Genomic DNA, 15693 nt, shown 5'->3' with positions numbered 1-15693 from the left:
CCTCCTCCCCGACCATGGTGCTTAGCGCAAGAAAGCAAAGCAAAGAAAGGTTTCGCGATTCTTTTCTAAGATCGCCTGATTACAGGGTTCAGGGCCCTGGACGAGCCCGAGGCCGGTTCATTCCTCCAGGGAGGGTGCAGGAAGGCGCCAATGTGGAAAGTGCAGTCAATGTGGAGATTCTGGAGTCCCGATTCTAGCACGCTAGGGAGGCCGTCGCCTAGCCAAGCCAGCGCCGAAGTGCAGCTCGCCAGCCCGGAGGTTCCGAGCCACTCACTCGCCTGCCCGCCCGAGCCTTCTTTGTGAGACATCAGGTGCAAACTCAGGGAGCGCGGGACGAGTGCGCGCGAGCTCCGGAGCGCGCGGAGCCTGGCTGCGGCCTCCGCTAGTCCGACCGCCCAGCGCCTCTGGGATCTCCTCCTGCGCCCGGGGCGGAGGCAGGGGGGAGGGAAAAGGTCTGACACGTAGCGGGCCTCGAGGCACACTGCTCGACTCGGCGCCGCCTGGCGGGCGGGGGAGCCAGGGACCGCTGCTCCTGCCCGCTGGCCTTCGAAAGATCCTCCTGGGCCAATGGCAGGCGGGGCGACGCGTCCGGATTGGTGCAGGCGCTCTGCTGATCACTGTGGAAACCCGGGCGGCGGGGAACGCGGGAGGATGCGGAGCCCCGGACAGGGGGAGCCAAAGGGGCGGGCAGAGGAGGCGTCGAGTCTCTGAACACCCTAGAGTTTTTACTGGTGGCAAAAGTCCATCGCGGGCTGGCGGGTGGAGGGCGGAGCGGAGGAAGGGGACTGCTTGGGGACTCTGGGAAGCCAGGGATATTCCGAGGGATATTTGGCAGCACACTCCCAAGCAAAGTCAAGGAGGTTGGGGGAGGGGGCGCAGTGGGAGGAGGGATAGAAGACAAAAGCCGAAAGCGAGGAGTGCCCGGCCGAATACTCGGGCCACCGGCGCCGGTTGGTTGCAACACACGGGGGATCCCGGTCGGTAGGAAGCATGGGGAAGGGGGGCAACCAGGGCGAGGGGGCCACTGAGCGTGAGGCGCCGATGCCCACCTTCAGCTGGGAGGAGATTCAGAAGCACAACCTGCGCACCGACAAGTGGCTCGTCATCGACCGTAAGGTCTACAACATCACCAAATGGTCCAGCCGGCACCCGGGAGGCCAACGGGTCATCGGGCACTACGCGGGGGAAGATGCCACGGTAAGGGTCTGGGAGCTCTCCCGCCACCTTTCTCTACCGAAGGCGGGAGTCAGGAGCCCTGGGTCCCAGGGCGCCAAACCTCCACCGCTGAATGGAGCTTGGGGGCGCCCAGAAGGGAAGGTGTGTCTACTGCGTTCATTCCTCCTCCGAATCTTTGTCCCGTGGGACAGGTGGGCCAACCTGCTGTGGGGGTCGGCTATGGGACCCCGGGAAGCAGCGCCGCGGTGAAGATCCGAGCGGTGGAGAATCGTGCAGGATCTACCGCGCGCACTGGGACCCACGCGTCCGCTTCCTGCACCGGGTTCACCGGAGCCAGGGACGCCCCAAAGGGGGCGCTCTGGCACCAAGGCTTTGGCGCCCCCAGCGTGGAAGATGGCCGCCCCGGGTGCTGCGGGACGCAGCAGGAGAGGAGCCAGTAGTGGGACCCGGAGGGCGTCCCTCACTCTCCAGCCAAGCTAGGGGGCGGGGAAGGAAAGCTCGTTCCCGGCCGGGGCTTGCTCCTGCGTGGAGTCCGGCCTGAGGAGGTCCGCAATGGCTGCCTCGGAGAGACGGCCTGGGAGCTCCTGTTCCCACGCTCTCAAAGACTCCCAGGACCCACCTCACCCCAAAGATCGGCCTTCTTGGGGACTCGCGTGGGGACTTGGTGAAACGGAGAAAGGGCTGGAGTTTGCAAAACCCAGGTCGAGTGTCGTCGTGATCCGCGTGGATTTTAGCAGCTCTAGACCGGCTTGGCAACAGGTTCAGCTGCGCCCGAGGTTACTCTGGGACGTTGAACTCAATAGTCCTCTGTTTTACATCCAGCCAGGAGTGCTCTTCCCTCCTCTTGATCAACCCCTATCCCAGAAGGTTACTTCCTTCTAAGATCAGACTTTCGGGGCATGAAACGTGCTAACTAGGGATGTAGTGCAATGGTGGAGTAAGCAACTGGATATTTACCGCTCCCCCCCACCCCCGCCCATGACGCCCGCCCACCCTCAGCACCCTGCCACCCTTTGCCATGGGAAGTATGGGAAGTATGGGAAAGGGACTTGAAGAGAAGAGGCAGAAACAGGCTGGGAATCGAGAGAGTTTTGGTTTCAGGTTGTTGAGCAGGTGCTTCGCCCCTTGGAGCATGGACTGGCTTCTTCCTCAGAGTTAGGGGAGTGGCAGTATTATGGGCCCAGCAAGTTTGGGGAGGGACTGGTCTGAACCCAGAGGGGGCCTCCCCTGCAGCGCTTTGACGCACTGTTAGGAGTCCAGCAGCATGCTGTCAGATCCGCAGGAAAGACCGAAAGTCAAGGAAGCTCTTCTTGGACAATTCAGCTCTCAGTAGGGAATTTTCCTGTTTCTGAAGAAGAGATGCCAGAACTCAGGACTTCCTCTTCCCCAGAAAGATGACCTAGTGAAGGGCAAAGGCAATGGCCATTTGGGCCCTTTGCAGAAGTTAGCACTTCTTGGCCTGGCCAGGTGGCTCAGGTGGTTGGAGCGTTGTGCACCAGCGGCTGCGCGTTACATCCCCGCTCCTCTCCGCCCGCCCGGGTGCGAGCAGATCCCTGTGTCTCTCCCACACCAATGTTTCCCTCTCTCTCTCTGTAAAACCAATAAACGTATCCTCGGATTCAAAAATAAAAAAGAAAATAACTAAGGAAACAAGAAAGAAGTTAGAGCTTCTTGGCCTTGCCTGTCAGAATAAAAGTTGCTTAATTCTTTGAGCTAACAAGCCACATTCATACTTACTAAGTCGCTTAGCTGAGCCTGGGATCAGCTCGAAGTGTCTCTGACTGCTCATTACTCTTAGGGTTAAAAACCTGCTCCAGCAGAAGTCCCTGGGCCTCCGCTCAGAACCTACCATCCCAGAGCCCTCCCTACTTCACCTCTGATCTCTCTCCCTCTCGTCCTCCAGCACCTCTCTGGTCTTGCTTTGCTGTGGGCAAAAGGGACCCTCACCTGGGTCCCAAGGGTGTCTGCTCTTTTCTTGGCCCAGTCCCACCACTGGGCTTTCTCCATTGGGGACTTTTAATCTTCAACTTCAATTTCATCACATGTATTCGGTGTCTCCATGGCTCAGAGCTGGGCCCTGGGCACAAAGATGAGTAATCCACACACAGTGACCACATCTGCTGGGTTTGCTTCCCTCCTTCCTCTCAAGCTGGGACTTGAATGCGGACCCTCTGCCTCTAGATTCCAGTTCCACCCATCCCCCTTGTCCAGCACTTTCCTGCCCTGTCCCCTCTTAGAACCCAGAGAAGGAGCCAAGAGGTCAGGATTCACTCTGTCTGTTAAGCTGCTACCCACTGTCCTCGTGAAAAGGCAACAGGTTGAAAATGGAAGGGATCCCTGTCCTTTCGATGGAACAAGAGGGACCCAGTCGAGGCAGAGGACAGGGGTTTGAGGGCCTGAATGTGAATCCCTAGGCAAGACACCTACCTTGAACTTCCCTTTCCAGATCTATGAAATGGGAAGCCTATTATCAGGCTGTGTGTGAGGTCACTGTTTGAACTTCACAGTGCTCTAGGGGCCGGCCGGCGTGAGGGATCCTTACTTCGTGTATGTTCCCCAGCATGCACAGCGGGGAGCTCAGTAAACCAGAAAAAAAAGTGTGAAGAAGGGGAACCTAAGTGACCCCGTTTTTTAAAAGGAAAATGCATTTACTGCAATAGAAATTCCTCCTCTGGTTGTGCCTGGAGGGCAGCTCCAGCCCTTCAGCTAGATCTGGGTAGGAGCCCACTGCCTGCTGGCTACAGCCTCAGGGAAGATCCCATACCTAGCCCAGAATTCCTGGTATTTTATGCAGATTCCAGAGAGGCAGAGTCCTCCTGCTTCTCCACTGTAATCCCATCTTGCCCAGGTAGCCTGCCTGGGGCCTACTTCCTGTGTAGTCCTACCCTTCCCAATACCCCACATGGCAGTGCATGTACCCCTGGCATTGGGGACACTTGCCAAGATCTCTTTGGGCACAGACCACCGCCCCCGCCAGCCTCCATTGCTTTTTTCCTTTGGAGGGGACATGGCATAAGAGGCTTCCTGCCCTGCCTGCATCTCTGCTCGCTTTGGAAATGAAGTAAGCACCCCTTGTCTCCAGCTGAGAACCCAGGGTCCCTCTGCTTCTCCCTCTCTAACCACGTGTTCCAGAGTCCTGGTTCCCAGGGCTGCTGTCTGCCGCACTGTATGCCTGGAGTTGGCTCCTCCTGCACTTCTGAGTCCCGGGCTCCATGCCCAGATGTGCAAAGCTGGGTTAGAGTCCAGTCTCGCTCTGCAGAGAAGGTTGACTCCGCCAGAAACAGATCGAGGCACCCGGTACTCAGTGCAGGGGGAGGAGCTGCGAGCTCTGCCTGGATGAGGCTGCAGCAGGGAGAATGTCTTCTTGCAGAAGTTGGCTGGCCTTGGAGCCAGGCAATGGCAGAGGCAGGAACTGTGAAGGCCAGGCAGTGTGACATCCACATGTCTTCCAGTTGAGAATCGGGGTGTGTGGCCCTCCCTCCTGCAGCCTGGCCTCCTTACCCCCGGCACACTCTACTGGGAATACATTCCTCACTGCTCTTTCAACCTGTTTGCCACTCCTTTCTCTGAACCCGTGCCCGTGGGCTTTTCCTGGAAAGTGTTAGGCTTCTTTCCCAATCGGACAAGAATAGAGCCTGGTTCCAGTTATTTCAAAGTCTACCTCTGGGTTGTCCCTGTTTGGCCTTGCCACCAGCAGTCACTTCTGTAGCCATTGGGAAACTTCTCCAAGTGTGTGCGGCATGTCTGTGACACTTTGGAGGGGGAGACGCCACAGTCAGCTCTCGGGGAAGAGGACACTCAGTTTGACTGAGGACTTTGTGTTAATAGCGGGAAACTGGAGAGTTTAGGCACACCTGGAGTGTGACCAAGGGCAGGTAGCTTTGTCTCCCTCGGTCTCTTCTCATCATCTCCCTAAAACAGCACCTGTCTCAGAATTTGGTGAAGATTGGTGGCCTGTGTACACAAAGCCCGTGGCTCAGTGTCTAGCCCACATAACCTCAGCATGTGGCCCTTCTACCAACCACTAGTGTGTAAGAGCTGGAGAGGGTGAGGAGTTCCGCTCTTCCAGAAGGATAAGCCGAGTTCTGCAGGATGGCAGAAGAGTTTAAACATGATTACAGAGTGCCACGGTCTCCTGGAATTAGGAGGTGCGCAGCCATGGGGCCCTGGGTCTCCGCAGGTACTGCGAGCCCTGCTGTCGGGCTCTGTTGTAGGCCCTGCGGTTATTGCGGCAAACAAGATGGGCGTGGCCTTCTCTTGTGGAGCTTATATTCTTTTTTTTTTAAAGATTTTATTTATTTATTTTTAGAGAAGGGAAGGGAGAGGGAGAAAAACATCAATGTGTGGTTGCCTCTTGCACGCCCTCTGCTGGTGACCTGCCTGCAACCCAGGCATGTGCCCTGATTGGGAATTGAACTGGTGACCCTTTCGGTTTGCAGGCCAGCGCTCAATCCACTGAGCCACACCAGCCAGTGCTGGCGCTTATATTCTAATGGAGATGGGCAATAGGTTCTCCTGTCATTTGCTTTTAGTTAGTAAGGAAGGGTGCAGAAAATACGTGCCTCCTGGAAACACGTACGAGCCATTGCCTGGCACATGCAGTCTCACGGTTTCATGTGCCCGTGTCCTTACACACAAGTAGTTTTAGGGTAGGTGTTCATTACAGCCAATAGTTGAGCTACTTGTTACAGGTATCGGACATTCCCTTCCCTAAGTAGGTACCGTTCTCCACTTTGTATCCTCTCAGTTCTTCGTTATCTTAAGCGTCTGCACTGCAACAAGAGCAAGAGCACCTCATTTACCTTTCTATACCCTTTGCAGCACATTTTTGTAGTTGGGATACAAATCTTCGAGGAGCGAGAAGTACAGTAAGGTTATATAAACCAATTTGGCTTACTGTAGAAAATGGCCAGATCTACCTTAAGAAAGATGTGAACACCCTTCTTATTGGGGAGGGGAGCAGTGAGAGGGGGATGTTTATGTTTAGACTTTTAATCAGGTGCATAATAAAATAATAAAACTAAAAAAAAAAAAAAAAAAAAAAAAAAGAAATGAGCACATCCCTGACTGGTGAGGCTCAGTGGGTTGGGCATCATCCTGCAAAACAAAAGGTCGCCGGTTCGATTCCCGGTCGGGGTACATGCCTGGGGGGCCAGTGAGGTCCTCAGTTGAGGGCGTGTGCAAGAGGCACTCAGTCGATGTTTCTGTCTCACATCGATGTTTCTCTCCCTCTCTCCCTCCCTCCCTTCCCCTCTCTCTGAAAGTGAGTACACAAATAAAACGTGAGCACAGACGCCCCCAATGAATGGTGGCCTGACTGAAGACTTATTGACTGTGTAAATCTTTGGTGCTGTGAAAGTGACATGCGTAGTGAACGTCGCGAGAGGCACTGGACACTTTGTTCACGCCTAGGCTCTGTGTGAGGTGCTTGTGCCGGTCTGTGGGCCTCCATGCACTGAGCATGTTTGAGGTGTGTGGGGCGAAGCTCTGATCAGTAGGTTAGGTGTAGTAAATGCATCTTCAAACTTCGATATTTTCAGCCTACCATGGTTTATGGGGACATAATAACCCCACCGTAAATCGGGGAGCATCTACACATAATATAGCCTGTGATCTTGATAACTGTTGTGGATAAGCTAAAAGGTGTCTCAGGGAAAGTGTGGGGCTGGAGGGTGGCTGCTTCCCATGGAGTGGACGGGAAAAGCCTTTCTGAGGTGCATCCCCAGCGCGGCTGGCCACAGGATGCAGTGGGAACAGGACTCCAGGCAGAGAGGAAGAGCCCAGCAAAGGCCTGGTGTGGGGACGAGCTTGGTGGGTTCCAAGGCGGTTCCCACCAGGCCCGCTCAGAAAGCTGCCTATCCAGTGATGCTCAGGTTTCTCAGCTGGCGGGAGGCAGCAGGTGTGTGGGGAGACAGCCCCTGAGTCAGGTAAGCCTGGCTTTGATCCTGACCTGGACCTGGTGGGGGCGGAGGGAGCTGGACGAGGGGAGAGCGCACTTGCAGACCTCTGCACTGAATTCTACCTCTCCCCGAAAAGTTGAGAGTAACCACTGAATTGTCCAACCAGGCAGTCGCTCCTCAGGAAGCTGCCTTTATCAAGGACTTCCTGTTCGCGTCGCAAAGGCTGTGGTCTGATGTGAGTGGGACCAATGAAAGGGCTCTTTTAGGCTCTGACTTGGAGAGGCAGCTCTGCTCAATGCAACACCATCAGCACCCTGGGCTCAGGAGCTGCGCTGGGCCTTTCCCAGGGCCTTGGAACTTGGGAGCAGAGAGGGAACCACGCTTGCTTGCAGAGGAGGTGGAGGCTGGGTGCGGGCAGCTGGCCTGGAGTGGGCACAGCTGGTCAGTACTGGATCCCAGGCCTCCTCGCTGCCTGCCCAGGGCCCCTGGAATAGCAGCCGGTCTCTTCTCTGAAAATATTCATAGTCAGATACTCTGCCACCATGCTTTTTCTGCTCAGCTAGGGGGCACAGACCTTTCTTAAAAAACTCTGGGCCCCGTTTTCCTCTGCACAAAGTGTTGCTTTGTGACTCTGTTCTAGACAAAAACAGAGCAGAGACCAGGCGAAGGCCTTGGAGCCAGGGATGCAGTAAGGAAATGGGAGAAGACCCCCAATCACCGGGGGGGGGGAAACGTTTGTGTGCCTTGTCAGCATGTGTCCCCATTGCTTCCCTTTTGTTTTAATGTGAAAATTTCCAAACGTACAGAACAGTTAAAAATAAGCAAGCACCTGTATCGCTTCAACCAAGATTCACTGATTTTAACGTTTTGCCACATTTGCATTCTCCCTCACTAGGCATATGCAGTTTGCTTTTGCTGAATCACAGGAAAATAAACTGTATCATATGCCATCTCAGTCCTAAATTCTTCACCATCTTGTCTTAAGAATTGGGACGTTCTCTAACATAATCATAATACCTTTACCAAATTTAATAAAATCAGTAATAATTCTTTTTTTAAAGATTTATGTATTTATTTATTTTCAGCAAGAGGGGAAGGGAGGGAAAAAGAGGGAGAGAGACATCAATGTGTGGTTGCCTCTCGTGTGCCCCAGATGGGGGACCTGGCCCACGACCCAGGCATGTGCCCTGACTGGGAATTGAACTGGTGACCCTTTGGTTCACAGGCCAGCACTCAATCCACTGAGCCACACCAGCCAGGGCATAATTCTTTAATATGATCAGATATCCATTCCATATTCAAATTTTGTCATTCAGCCCCCTAAAATTGTCTTGTATAACTGCTGGGTACTCCCCCCCCCCATGGAGTCTTTCAAATCAAACATTACAGGTTTGATATCTTCTTATCACCTCTTGATTCAGTCCCTTTTAATCTAGACATCCCCCTCCGCACACACCCATTCACTTTCGCCCCCTTTCGCCCCCACCGTACTGATTTTCCTGGCTGTTTCCCGTGACTTTGGACTTGCTCCTCTGCCCTAGCAAAGGCCCAGAGCTTGGTTCTGTGCAGGAGGAACACTGTCCGTCCCGGGGACATCATGCTGTAGCCTGTCGGGGGACTGGGTGGCACTTCATCTCCAAGGCAGGTCTGTTACGAGACAATTTATGAAATGTACAGAATATGTGTAGAAAAAAAAACTGCAAGGAAATACGCTAAAATACTAGCAACAGTGGTCACTCTCTGGGTGGTATTTATTTTCCAGTTTGTTCTGTCTTTTTATTTACTAAATTTGCCAAAACTATGCACATTATTACTTTGGAATTGGAAAAATATTGAAATGGCTAACATTTTTTTTCAATTTTCAAAGCAATGTAGCAATGTTAGAGGAAGTTTGGAACGTAACGGAAATAAAACAAGCCATAATGCCACCACCTTCACCTGTAATATAGAGCCTTCCATAAAAATTGTTTTTATAATTTTCATAATTTTATATTTTTTCAAATTTTGAAAAAGTTTTTTCAGACATGCTTTTACCTAATTCTTTATTTGCTTTTGGTTTAACATTGTCCCTGAGCACATTTTCCACACGGCAATAGAATCTCCAGCCTTGTTCCTCTCATTGATAGCCTAGTGGGGGGGGTTGTGGGGGGCCCGCCTGGAGGGGTCCCAGGCGCCCAGCAGAGGAGGCGAGGAGGCTCACGTCCTTCCCTGGCCCTGCCCAGCCAGGTGCGGGCACCTGTGTCTTTCCCTGGAGGGGCGCATTGTTCCGACTCGCCCAGAGGCAGCCCACGTGTCCCCGCACTCATCTTTCACGAGTTCAGCGGCCCCTCGTCTGGGCAGAGGCCCGGGTGGCACCATGATGGGCGCTGGATGCTGAGGCATCTGCCCTGGGCGAGACCTGAACGAGCATTTGCGGCCAGCGCATGAAAGGCAGCATCAGTGCCTGAGCGGGAGGGACAGAGAGGTTTACTGGTGAGGGGGGTGAGGCTGAGGTCGGGGTTCCCACTCACCTCCTACCCCCTGCTCCCCAGGATGCCTTCCGCGCCTTCCACCGGGACCTCGACTTCGTGCGCAAGTTCTTGAAGCCCCTGCTGATTGGCGAGCTAGCCCCGGAGGAGCCCAGCCAGGACCGGGGCAAGAATGTGAGTCAGACCCGACCAAGGAGGGAGGGAAGGGAGGGTCTGCAGGCAGATGAGGACCCCACCCACAGGTGCAGAGTGCTGGGTGTGAGGCAGGGGGCTTTATACCGCCCATCCACTGGGGTCAGGGAGGACTCAGAGCCGCTGCCGGAAACACAAGTCCCCCACCTGACCTGGGTCCTGGCTGACCCCCCACTTGGAGTGATTCATTCCCAGCCTCTCTACCTCTGGGGCCGCAGTGGGCCCAGGCTGGGCGGAGGGTTGTCCCCTCTTGTCCCTCTGTCTTCCAGAGGTCCACTTCCCCTCCTACTGGCTCTCCACATTTGCTCCTCCCCTCATCTTTCCCTCCTGGAGCTGGGCGGTGGGCCTGGCCTCTTTCATAGGTGGCTTCATCCTCCACCCGCTTCCTGGCAGCTTCTCTCCCCGGCCCCCAGAGGCCCACAGGCTCCCTACCCCAACCCTGCTCCTGCTCCTCTAGCCTCCACCCTGTCTCCCCACTTTCGCTGCCGCTTAAGTGGTTGCCAGAGATACTCTTCGGGTTCTTCACTTATCGCCCAGGCTGCCAGATCTGGCTTCCTCCACCCACAGTCACCCTGTCTGCCTATCAAAGGACCCTGGGTGTATCCTGCAGAGGCCGTCAGCCCTTGCTGTCCACCGCCTTCCCCCCATCCCCGCCCCTGCCTCCCCGCCATGCCCACGTGTCCTCAGAGCCTCCCTGGGCTCCGCCTCCACTGCCCTGACCCCACCAGTCCTCTCCTGCCTTCCTCCCAGCTCTGGAGGGGGGCAGGGACTTTGTCCTGCTCTGTGTTTATACCTCCCCGACCTCAGCCTCCGCAAGGCCCAATGGGGTACCCTGAACAAGCACCGCCACCGTGTCCAGTGCTGGAAACGGCAAGCTTTTGGGGGGGAGTGTAAAATAGACATAAGATAAAATTTACCTTTTTGACCATTTTAAGGTGTACAGTTTGATGACTTTGAGTGTTTTCACACTGTTGTGCGACTGCCACTCCAGAACCATTTATCTCCAGAACTTTCTCATCTTCCCAAACCGAGACTGTCCCCCTTAAACATTAGCTTCCAGTCTCCCCGCGCCAGCCCGTGGAGAACGCCATTCTGTGTTCTGTCTGTGAATCTGCCTGTTCTAGGTAGCTCAGGTGAGTGGCATCAGCTGAGCATTTGTCTGTTGGCGTCTGGCTTAATTGCACTGAGCGGAGGAGCGTCTTCGAGGTTCGACCCTGCTGCAGCGCGGGTGAACATTCCCTTCCTTTAGAAGGGCCGCATATCAGTCTACTGTCTGGACGGACCCGCCTTGTTTGAGCACGCATCCGTCAGCAGTATCTGCTCTGTTCCGCCTTCTGCCGATTGTGAATGATGCTGCTGAGAACACGGCCGTACAAAATGCAGGCTTTCGAGTCCAATCCTTTCTCTGCCACTTAACTAGTTGGCTGTGGACGAACACACAGTCCCAGGACTGTGCCAGGCCCAGGCAGGCACGTGGTGATGACAGCCGTTGCTGTCCATGGTGGCTGGTGGCTGACGCCTTCCCTGTCCTCTTGCTCCGCAGTCCCAGATCACTGAGGACTTCCGGGCCCTGAGGAAGACGGCCGAGGACATGAACCTGTTCAAGAGCAACCACCTGTTCTTCCTCCTGCTCCTGGCCCACATCATCGTCATGGAGAGCATTGCCTGGTTCATCGTCTTTTACTTCGGCAATGGCTGGATTCCAACCATCATCACGGCCTTTGTCCTTGCTACCTCTCAGGTGAGGCGTGGCACCCTCACCTGGCACTCGAAGCCCCGGGCTCCCCCAGCTCACAGAGGCCTGTCCCTGTGTGCGGCCGCTGTGAAAGCACCTGGCCCTCTCTCCCCAGGCCCAAGCCGGATGGCTGCAACATGATTACGGCCACCTCTCTGTCTACAAGAAGTCCACATGGAACCACATCGTCCACAAGTTCGTCATTGGCCACTTAAAGGTAAAGCTCAGCAGCCCTGGGCGTCCGTCCCATCGGTTAGCAGTTGATGAAGCTCTGTCTCACTTGACCCTGAGACCAGGTCCCCTCTTCTCCGGCCTTCCGAACCCTGACTGCCTTTCTCACCAGAGCCAGCAGACCCGTGGGCTTGTTGGGAAGACGGGCACCTGCCTCTTTTGTCTGTTGACTCGGTTGATTACATTGTTTGCACCCTACCTCAGGGCTTAAGGAATAATTTCCCTTTAGTGTGGGGCCAGTAGAGGAGCCGTTTCTCTTGATGAGCTGGAGTGCTTTTGTCTCTGGGCTACAGGAGCTGTTAGATGCATGGAGGTCCTCTGTTTCTCCTCCCAGGAAACACAAAGCGACACTGGAACGGTTCTTGGTCTCGCTTTTGTGAACTGTTGTCTCCTCCCCTCCCACTATGTCATTTATCATCATTTGTTTTGTGCGTCCTTCACCATAAGCCGCCTCAGATATGCTTGGGGGTATGACAGGGAGATGCTGTCCTCGCAGAAGTGTTTAGATAAGGGGACATCACTTGGTGTAGGGAGCAGCTGAGCCGAAGGGCCAGATGTGTTTTAAACTCAGAGATGTGTTTAAAACTCGGTTCTGTCCACCCTACAGAGGAGGAGGCCGGCCCACGGAAGTGGCAAGTTTGTAAAGCCCCAGCTGGACTAGCCAGTGACCTTGTGCCGACTGAGCGGCGTTATCTCCTTGGTCTTGGAAATAAGCCCTTGCCAGCGCTCTCTCTGAAACAGACCATCCTCCACCCCAGTCTTTTCCCTTCAGCCTCCAGCTGCTTCCTGAGAAAGGCTGCGCCCTAAAGACTTCCAGTCTCCCCACCCTCCCCACCCTGGCTTGGGAAGAGCCACAGGTCTGGGTTCACTTAATCCTCCTGCAACCCGGGTGCATCAAGCAAGCCCTTGGCTTACAGGCTGCACATCTGGTTGGGGGTGAACTCCCATTGAACTGGTCACCAGCTCCACAGCAAGTGGCTGGCCTGGCCCTGAGCCTGAAGCAGTCTGAGAACTTGGGTTCTTTCCAGAATTTCAGGGGCGAAGGGAGGGGTGTGTATAGTGGAGCGTTGTTTCATTTCATCTGCTTCTCTGTTGGACAAATCCCTCGTCGGGATTGGAAAGTAACATTTCACTCCCCAGCCCGTGTTATCCCCACGCACCAACAAAGATGGGCTGTGTCCTGTCTCCAGACCCCGGGCAGGAGCCAGGCTGGGAGGTGCTTTCCCTCGATGGCCCTCGGTCCTTGAAGGGCCCTGGAGCACAGCTCTTGTGTCATGCGGAACACAAGGTCAGAGCACAGGATCGGTCTCCATGCAAAACTGTCTTAGGAAATCAGAATTCCGGAAGGACGGGAAGATAAGATGGTGTTTGGGCTCAGAGACTAGAGGAGGTCAGGGTCATGGGTTCCACTCCTGGCTCATTGCCCTCCCTGCTGGCCGTGTCCTTCGCGCTGCGTCTGGGCCAGTGGCAAGGCCATGCAGCTCCCCCAGGGGTGCCCCAGAGCCAGGGCCATCACAGCGTGCCTAGAACTGCTCTGGCACCCGGTGACCATGTTGCTGCAGACAAGTCTTTTTCTTTTTCTTTCTCTAAAGATTGTATTTATTTTTAGAGAGAGAGGAGGGAGGGAGAAAGAGAGGGAGAGAAACGTCGACCGGCTGCCTCTTGTACGCCTCCAACTGGGGACCTGGCCCGCAACCCAGGTGTGTGCCCTGACTGGGAATCAAACCAGCGACGTTTTGGTTTGCAGGCTGATGCTCAATCCACTGAGCCACACCGGCCAGGGCCAGGCAAGTCTTACAAAGCCATCCGTTCCTCTGGCCTCTTTGCTGGGACAGAAAGGGACTGGCTGCAGGGAGCCCTGCCACCTCAGATGTCTTAGCACAAGCAGCGAGGACAGTGAACGGGGTGCCGGGGGGCTTTCAGGGGCTGGGACCTGCTTCCTTAGCATCGGCCTGCGCAGCTGCAGGATCCGCGGGAGAGTCCTCCGTGTCCCGACTTCCCCTCTTCCTTCAGCCATGTCACTTCCGGTGGGCATTTCTCTCAGGGGGTGATCTTACATACCGACAGTTCCAAGCAGTCATGCCTCAGCTTAAAACCCTTTCATTGCTCGCCCTGGCACTTAGGATAAAATGCAAACCGCAGGACTGGTGCCAAATAGACTCTGCATCTGGGGATGGAAACCGGAAATCTGCCAGCCTTTTCACAATCTCATCTCAGGCCACCAGGGCCAGGACTAGGGCGAGGCGAGTGAAGCATTCACCCAGGGCGCAAAACCTAAGGGAACGCCAAGAAATTTTAACTCGGTAATCGAGATAACATTGCAATGCAATATTTTCTTGAAAAATCAAAATTAACGCCAAAAAAATCCACATTGAACAAAACATCAACATTTTTTTTAATTTATTTTTTTAAGATTTCTTGTTTTTATTTATTTATTTTTAGAGAGATGGGAAAGGAGGGAGAAAGAGAGAGAGAGAAATACCAATGTGTGGTTGCCTCTCACAGGCCTCCTGCTAGGGACCTGGCCTACAACCTAGGCATGTGCCCTGACTGGGAATCGAACCAGCGATCCTTTGGTTCACAGCCTGCGCTCAATCCACTGAGCTACACCAGCCAGGGCTCAAAATATCAACATTTTAAGTAAAGACCAGGGCAATGCTAAGCCATATTGGAACCAGACGCGGAAGGAAAAGCTTGTGCCCCTGTATACATGTTGGTATGTGTTCTCTATTTAAGGGTTGATTTTCTTCTCCCCAGAGCATTAAAGTAGTTGACAAATACTTACAAATTGGAAAGTCAGTGTATTAAAAGCCCCAACATGAACTTTAAATATATTATTCATACCAAAACAGAATGTACTGTTTTATTTCGGTTAACTGAAAATCATTTAAGATGGTCACTTGGTTGAAATCGTCCCACTCAGCCATCCTCTCAGTTGAAAATGAGGTGAGCCAAAAAGTAGATTTGGAAAAGACTGTTGACAAGGTTGCATCTGTTAAGACCAGGGTGCACCTGTTTCCTTTTCCCTCTGGCTCCGATGCAGCTCGCCCAGCCCTGCTGGCTGCCATCCTGGGGCTTGGGCCCAACCCAGGGGCCTTCCTTTGGCTTCTGGAACCATCCACACTCCCCCTCCCTCCATCCCCAAGGCCCTCACCTAGACTCTTCCGTCTGTCAGTACAGCGCCCTCACTCGGCCTGGCCCCCTCCTCCCCGGCCTACAGACCAAGGGCAGTCCTGAGTGGCCTCCTGAAACTTGTCCAGCCCCTTTGGCCCATCTCACCGTGGTGTGACGCCTGACTCCCTAGCCGGACAATGGCTCTCCGCTCCTCCCCCACTTCATTCCCAGGGCTGGCAGCATGGCCCCCCGGGGCTGGGTCCTGTTCCCGGGCAAGCGGGGCTTCTTGGGGAGGAGGGTTCGGGAAGCAGAAGGAGGGCTTTGCCTAGCAAGGAGGAATGGAAGACAATCACAGAAAAGGAATGGCATGGTCAAAACATGTTTTGCCATTCCATCCAAGCCGGTGCAGCCTGGCCGCGCCTGGCTGCTGGTCTGCCCACCTCGCTTTCCTCCGGTTACACGTTCTGCAGACGCCATGCTTACTCACAACATGCCTCGCCTCTCAGTGTCTTTGCCCCAGATACTTTCTGCTTTGATCTTCTCAGGGATCTGGTGTGCAGGCCAGGCTGGCACTCAGTCCCCTGAGCCTCACCAGCCAGGGCTGGGATTTGGTTGCTTTTGGCTAGAGAGACGAATGTGTCATCCAGTTCCTCAGCCCTCTGAGCTCTCACTCCTTAGCACTTGGTTTTACTCTGATGGGCTTTGAGGCCCACCTGCCTGCAGGTGCCCGCGGTCGCCCGCAAGGGCTCAGAGCCATTCCCGCCCAAGCAAAATGTTTGCATCCGCGATTAGGCCTTTTTGTAGACGGCCAGACCCTGGGCCAGAACACGGATGGATCCAGGAGCACTTCACCCGCGAATTCCCGATGGGAAGGGTC

At 54.6% G+C, this 15693-nt stretch overlaps 1 protein-coding gene across 1 annotated transcript in view; it reads left to right on the top strand.

Moving 5' to 3' along the window:
- Nucleotides 1–650: 650 nt before the first annotated feature.
- FADS2 (fatty acid desaturase 2) overlaps nucleotides 651–15693 on the top strand; it is a 30636-nt gene continuing 15593 nt past the window's right edge. The window contains exons 1-4 of the mRNA XM_024574311.4: nucleotides 651–1197; nucleotides 9608–9718; nucleotides 11280–11477; nucleotides 11587–11688. Coding sequence (XP_024430079.2) covers nucleotides 991–1197; nucleotides 9608–9718; nucleotides 11280–11477; nucleotides 11587–11688 — 618 coding nt within the window. The 5' untranslated portion in view covers nucleotides 651–990. The remainder of the gene's footprint in view (nucleotides 1198–9607; nucleotides 9719–11279; nucleotides 11478–11586; nucleotides 11689–15693) is intronic.

The sequence above is a fragment of the Desmodus rotundus genome, chromosome 5, assembly GCF_022682495.2.
Source record: "Desmodus rotundus isolate HL8 chromosome 5, HLdesRot8A.1, whole genome shotgun sequence".
Lineage (NCBI taxonomy): Eukaryota > Metazoa > Chordata > Mammalia > Chiroptera > Phyllostomidae > Desmodus > Desmodus rotundus.
This window is presented reverse-complemented; position numbering and strand designations above follow the sequence as displayed.